This window comes from Psammomys obesus, unplaced genomic scaffold (assembly GCF_907164565.1).
Source record: "Psammomys obesus unplaced genomic scaffold, mPsaObe1.curated_primary_1811, whole genome shotgun sequence".
NCBI classification, from domain to species: Eukaryota; Metazoa; Chordata; class Mammalia; order Rodentia; family Muridae; genus Psammomys; species Psammomys obesus.
In genome coordinates, this window is record NW_026596287.1 from 17631 (window position 1) to 25054 (window position 7424).

General features: G+C 37.0%; 1 protein-coding gene across 1 annotated transcript; it reads right to left on the minus strand.

Moving 5' to 3' along the window:
* Nucleotides 1–2164: 2164 nt before the first annotated feature.
* LOC129668891 (putative olfactory receptor 2W6) lies at nucleotides 2165–3109 on the minus strand. The gene has a single exon (XM_055596989.1). The coding sequence runs from the start codon at nucleotides 3107–3109 to the stop codon at nucleotides 2165–2167; it is 945 nt and encodes a 314-aa protein (XP_055452964.1).
* Nucleotides 3110–7424: the final 4315 nt, after the last annotated feature.

A 7424-nucleotide genomic window follows, 5' to 3' on the forward strand; every position in this document is an offset into this window, starting at 1 on the left:
ACTTGTTCAGTTTCCATGTGCATGTAGGCTTTTTGCTGTTTCTGTTGTTGTTGAGGTTTAGCTTTAGTCCAGGTGCTCAGACAGAATACAAGGATTATTTCAATCTTCTTGTATCTACTGAGGCTTGCTTTATGACCGTCTATAAGGTCTATTAAGGAGAAGGTTCCATGAGGTGCTGAAAAGAAGGTATACACTTTTGAATTTGGGTAAAAAGTTCTGTAGACATCTATGAGGTCCACTTGAGTTATTACCTCTGCAAGTGTCATTATTTCCCTATTTAACTTCTGTCTAGATGATCTGTCCCTTGGTGAGATTGGAGTGTTGACGTCTTCCACTATTAAGGTGTTGGGATGGATGTGTGATTTAAGGTATGATAATGTCTCATTTACAAATGTAGGTGCTCTTGTATTTGGGGCATAGATGTTCAGAATTGTGATGTTCTCATGGTGGATTTTTCCATTGATGAGAATGAAGTGCCCCTCCTCATTTTTTTGATTAATTTTGATTGAAAGTCTATTTTATTTGATATTAGGATCGTTACCCCAGCTTGCTTTCTGGGTCCATTTGCTTGAAAAACATTTTCCAGCCCTTTACTCTGAGGTAGTGTTTATCTTTGTTGCAGAGGTGTGTTTCTTGGGTGCAGCAGAATATTGGATCCTGTTTCCGCACCCATTCTGTTAGTCTGTGTCTATTAGAGAGTTGAGTCCACTGATGCTGATGGATAATAGTGACCAATGAATGTTAGTTCCTTTTATTGTGGAGTTGGTGGTGTTACTGTGATTCATTGCTTGTTTTCTTTTAATTTTTGTTGTGAAAGTTATCTGTATCCTATGTTTTCTTGGGTGTAGTTATTTTTGTTGAATTGGTGTTTTCCTTCAGTATCTTCTGTAGGGCTGGGGTCCTGTGTAGATATTGTTTAAATTTAATTTTGTCATGGAATATTTTGATTTCTCCATCTATGTTGATTGAAAGCTTTGCAGGGTATAGTAGTCTGGGTTGGCATCTGTTGTCCCTTAAGGTCTGCATGACATCTGCCCAGGCCCTTCTGGCTTTCATAATTTCTGTTGACAAGTCTGGTGTGATTCTGATAGGTCTGCCTTTATATGTTACTTGGCCTTTTTCTCTTGTTGCCTTTAATATTTTTTATTTGTTCTATAGGTTTAGTGTTTTGACTATGATATGATATGATATGAAGAGTTTCTTTTCTGATCTAGTATATTTGTTGCTCTGTAGGCTTCTTGTATTTTATGGACATCTCTTCCTTTAAGTTGGAAAAAATTTTCTTCTATGGTGTCCTTGATTTCTTGGATGTTTTGTGTTCGGGATTCTTCCAATTTTACTTTTTCTTCTCACAAGAACAGCTATGAGTGGAGCAGGGACCTGATGCCACTGGTTGTCATGGGGGTACGCTAGTGGTGCTAAGGTCCTGTACTATGGCCATAGCACCACCATGTTCCTGTGAGAACAAGAGTCAACACTGGGCTGCATCTTCTATATGCACATGGACATGAACTCACTTTAAAATGTTTAAAGTTGAAGACATTTTAAAAAGAGGGGCCCAAAATATAGACCATAGATGTTCTATTGGTATTGCAAGCATGGGGTGATGGATTAGTGGAATAAAAACAATAATGAAATGAACATATTTGTGCTATCTTTAGACACCTCAGCTAACATGCATGATCATAAAACATGATTCATTGTTCACATATGGCTACTACATGTGCTTAAACTCAGATAAAAGAGTTAAAAGCTAAAATAGTCATTGATATCTACCTCCTACAACTACTTGTTTCTCTGTCTCTCTGTGTCTCTCTGTCTGTGTTTTTATCTCTCTCTTTCCTCCTTCTTTATAATTGCTGATATTATTGATCTGTTGAAATACCTGAGAAAGTCAGCTTAAAGAAGGAAAGGTTTATTTTGGCTCTCAGTTTTAACACACACACACACACACACACTCCATCACACTAAAAACAAGAAAGAGCTGGTCACACTGAATCCATCGCTATGAAGTCAAACATGGAAAAGTTAACATTTTGCCTAATAAAATTATAGGTACAAAATGAATGCTAGAGAAACGGTGTTGAATGGGATGATTAAGCTACCCATGACAAGGACCATTGTTTCTTCAGCTCCACACTCTGGTTGATTTTTTCCATTAACCTTACACTTTGGCAAAATGTTTGTCTATTCCTAGAATTCTCTTTACTGCATTCTTGACATCTTTGTTTCTTAAGGTGTAGATCAAAGGGTTAAGGCTGGGAGTGACAATGGTATACAACAGGGTAAAAAACTGACCTTCCTCATGGGATATGGTATTCTGTGGCTTCATGTACATATAAATGAGTGTTCCATAAAACAGGGTTACTACTGTGAGGTGGGAACCACATGTATTGAGAACCTTTCTCCACCTTGTTGCTGACTTGATCTTCATCACAGCTTGAGTGATAACTCCATAGGAGATGAGAATTAATGATAGAGGTACAAGAAGAAGTACAACTCCTAGAGTATAAACAACAATCTCTATAACTCTGGAATAAACACAAGCCATCTTGATCAATGCTGGCATTTCACAGAAAAAATTATCCACTTCCCGGTGTCCACACCTTGGCAACTTCAAAGTCAAGGGACAAAGAATTAAGGCACTGCCAAGACCACCCAACCAGGATGACAGCACCATCTTCTGACAAAGAACAGGATGCATTATCACTGTGTAGTGGAGAGGTTGACAGACAGCAGCATAGCGGTCATAGGCCATCACAGCCAAGAGAAGACATTCTGTGGCTCCCAGGTCCAAGGCAAAGAAGAACTGGAGTGCACACCCTCCATAGGTAATAGACTTCTTCAAGCCCCATAGATTCACCAGCATCTGTGGGACAATGCTAGTAGTATAACAGAGGTCCACCAAAGATAAATTAGATAGGAAGAAATACATGGGGGTATGGAGATGAGAGTCCAGATAAGACACTAGAATGATGGTTGTATTTCCTACCAGAGTCACAATATAGAAGATGAAGACAACCACAGAGATGATGTGCTCCAGTTGGGGTCGACTGGAGAATCCCAGAAGGATGAAGTCTGTCTCAGAGCTTCTGTTGTTTGTTTCCATTGCTCCTTAGGAAAATCTAGGACACAAGAGTATAATAACCAAAGTTAATTTCAGCCTTTGGTGGAAGGGATAGTCTCTGGCTTTTGACATGGGTGTTCAAAATCCATCATCTGCATTTGTCTTCTTTTTGGAGCATATTTTGAAATATTTGTCAATAACTGGAGCTTTTCAGTGTTCATTGTATCCAGTGATTTTACAAATTGCTGAATGCAGTCCCTGTACATTAGAAACCATTGAAAACCATGAATTTCAACTGTCATCTTACCCATGGTTCTGTGTGTTTGATTTTGTGTTAAAGAATAATCAGAATAGAAGTGAGAGTATATACTATATATGTATGTGTGTATATATGTGTGTATGTATTTGTGAGGATAGGATTTCAAGTGTGTGTGTGTGTGTGTGTGTGTGTGTGTGTGTGTCTGTGTGTGTGTCTGTGTGTGTGTAGATCGTGGCTTTGTAGTGTTACCTGTGCTGGTCTTGAACAACCATACCCTGCTGGAATGGAAAAGATACTGAAATTTTCCCATGGAACTATATATTTATCACTTGATTATTCCTTTATCAGAGGTACTGAGCTTCAAGGAAAAAGTTTTTAAATTTATAAATGCTCTACCACTTTTTCTTGTGTTCATTTATAAGTGCCTACATCCCAGCCATTATCACCATCATAATAGAACTGCCACCTCCTCTTCTGAGCTTTTCTCTGTTCAATCTTGTGTCCATTGTGCTTTCTGGTGTGCATTTTGCTGTTCATAAATACACATTTTTGTGATATACCTTTTTTATATACATTTGCTTGCCAAGAAATAATAACTTCTCTAAATTATTAACCTTTATCTGTTTATGACATTTTTAATACCTATAAAGTGTCACACTACACATTCTGCTTAACTTTATGGACGTACTTCAGGGTTAAACATTGAACTAGTTCTAGAATCTTTTGACCATCACAGACAACAGCCACTGTCAGCTTCTGGTTACTCAGAAACTCCCCAGAAGTAGCCAGGCAGATGATCCAGCAAGAGACAGATCATAGGATAAGCAGTAAGTCAGCTGTCCTTACCAAATTCACCAATCAGCAGTGGATTTTCTGGTTACTCTGCATCCTGTTAAGGAAAAACTATCACCTGGTTACCTTTAATAGAGAATAGATAGGGAAGAAAACCCTCATCAGTCTTGATACTTACGAAACGTGTGGCATATATCTACCAATCCATATCTTATTTGTCAGTGAGCTCTGACCATGAACTTCAGACTTAGAGTTTCTTATATTTATAGTGTTTTTAGGGACATGAAAATAAAGCCTCATTTTCTTTAAAATAAGGTGATGATAAATTATCTCAAGTAAATCATTGTTTTATAAACCTTAGTAAGAGCATGAAAATATATTATTAAAAAAGAAAGATTTACTCACAAATTATATGGAGTGAAAATGTAGGTTTTGCTAGTAGGAATGTGTTGATTTGGCTGAGTATCAAGTTTTTATATTAGCACGATGTCAACTAAGTCAAGCATAGTACTTAGATGAACTTCTTTTTCTTTTTCTTTGCAGGGGGGTTGGGGCATGGATGGCTCAATGCTTTTTTGAGACAAAGGCACTTACAGGCCAGGCTGGCCTTGAAACTGTTGTTTAACAAGGGATGACCTTGAATTCATGGTCTCTCTTGCTTCTCCCAAGTGCTGTAATTACAAGAATTGCCTGCGTGTGCTACCATCCGTGATAAACTCCAGGCAAGGTGTTGAATCCCAGGAATACACTGTGTGTACTGTACTCTTGTACAAACAAGCTGTACACTTGGGCAGTAATTTAATCCACTTGTATACTACATTCTCCATATGTGAGGTAAATACAATTATATCCCCTTCTTCGGTGGGAGGTTATGGACATTAGTACTCATGCAAAGACCTAGAACCTAAGCTTATATTTAATTTTAAAAAGACAGACTGCCCACACATCAAACAAGCACTATTCTCCCTAACCCCTTCACTTTTGCACAACTGGTTTACTTGATGTTTAGAGCTAAACTCAAATGTCTTGATTTTTTTGGTCTTGATTTTTCTCAACCTGGCTTCTAAACTGCACAAATGTACATGTGTGCACAACGCAGAAGCATAGAACAATACCTACACTGTGCAGAGGTACCAGGAGCAAGACATGACTTCAGCTCCCAAAATTACAAATTACTTAGGTTTCTTTGGATTTCTTAAAGCTGAGAGTGTTCAGAATTTAAAAGCCATGATCTCTAAAGTGGAAACAGACCTCAGAAGTTCAGACTCCAGCCTTCTGCAGCACAGACATTCTTTCCCAGAGAACTTTCTACAATTTCCATTGTAGAAGCTCGGTGGCAGGGAAATCAGCTTTCCTTTCAATTTGGTGCCTCTTACTTACACTAAACACAAAATCTCCTTTTCCATAAAATCTAGGCACTGCCTCTTTCTTTTAATCCTTAAATTATCACCAGCAGTAGTCCATTTACTATAACTTCATATCTAAAATGGTTTTTATTAATAAGTAGACCAAATGCAACAATAAAATAATGAGAAAGGTGCTGAGTAGCTAAACAGTCAAGTAACTCAGACCCAGTCAAAAAATTAGTACAACTTCCCCAAAATACTTCTCTGCACCTCACACTTCCCAACTCTACCTGGACCACCCACTTTACCTGAAGACAAGGTGGTAAAAAGTAGCATGCTACATTTAAAACAAAGCCTATTTGTCAATAGTATATTACAGTTTCCAATAATATAATATATTGTTACACTTAACAAGTTCAATAATTTTTAAGATAAATTAACTAAGACTATCCGGGCATACTTGATATGTATAAGAATCTGAATAGAAAACAGAAATAAAAATTTGTTATTTTTATTTCATTTAAAAACATGTTAAATGAATCATTTATTAATGATAATCCAAGAGGTGCGTTGTCAACAAAGTCCAAACAGGAAAGATTAGGTCCAAACAGTTACTTTAAAATCCTGGGTTCAGATAAGCTATATGTCTTCCACTGGTCTCTGCCACTTCTTTAACAGGCTAATCAGTTTTTTATGTGACTTGGTTTCTTCACCTGCAGTGTTTAAATAAGACCTGCTTTGTTTAAGGTTTGGAGAAGGCTTAACTTACAGTGAATTTACAATACTTAGCATGAGCTTGAAGCCTAAAGACCACTCAGAAACTTCAAAATACACAAATTATCAACTTGGAATTTAGTCCTCTCTCCTAAGTGGTCTCCAGTATATCCATATTACATATACATTTCACACCTTTCAGAACTTTATATTTCTGTTCCATAAAGACATACATTATCTGTGATCTGGTTCTCAATCTTCTCCTTTTCTGTTGGACACAGCAGACAATACTCACCAGGAGACAAGATGATTAGAATATGTTTCCAGGCAGAGAGAATTCAAAGGTTTCATGCTTTTCTCTAGTCCAGATGTACGCATGTTCCCACGAAGATGATCTCTCCTTTAATTGATAATGCAGAGAAGGTTCTTGTGCAGAAAGATTTGAAAGTAAAGTTGGACTACCTACCAACCTTTCTTATAGCCATCCCCCAAACCCATTGATACTTAACAGCAACAATTGGACTAAGATTCAACAGTAATAGTATCTGTTTAATGTGAAGCTTGGATTAAAATTAGATCTGAAAACAAATGGAAAAAAAATCAGTGAATCACTTTTGGCTAGCCACACTTTGGTTCAATATTTGAAATTGCTTATTGCATCCTCTTATTCATAATCATACCTACTGTTTTTACAGTACGGCACTATGTTGTTTGGTTTGTACTCCAAGGCTACTTGACTGTAGTGAGGAAGTACTTATGCTCAACTCTAAGGGCTACTCTGTTGATGTGGTTTAAGCCTGAGGGGATTGGTGTCTCACAGAGGTGATTAAGGAAAACTGTGACTACAGTCAGAATCCTGTCCAAATAGCAATTTTATGATGGGTTCCCTTAAGACAATGGTTTCACCTCTTCCTTTTGTTTTACATTTCAAAAGAAATTCATTTCATGGACAGACTTACATACTTAGTGTTATATCAAGCCTATATTGAAAATTAGAAGTAAGTCCATCTATAAAAGTTAACACATAATTTGAAATCTCTTGTGACCAATGGATAGCAGACCAAAAAACTTGTTATGTAAGTATTGCACCTACAGAATAGAAAATAGTTGATCTCTTATTTATGAAGTAATAACAATTGTTAGTACATGAATTATATCACCACTGTTTCATTGTCAATTAAATTAATGTAACAGATGAAAGTTCTTGAAGTTACCTCCAATTCAAGGACTGGAAATTTAACCATAG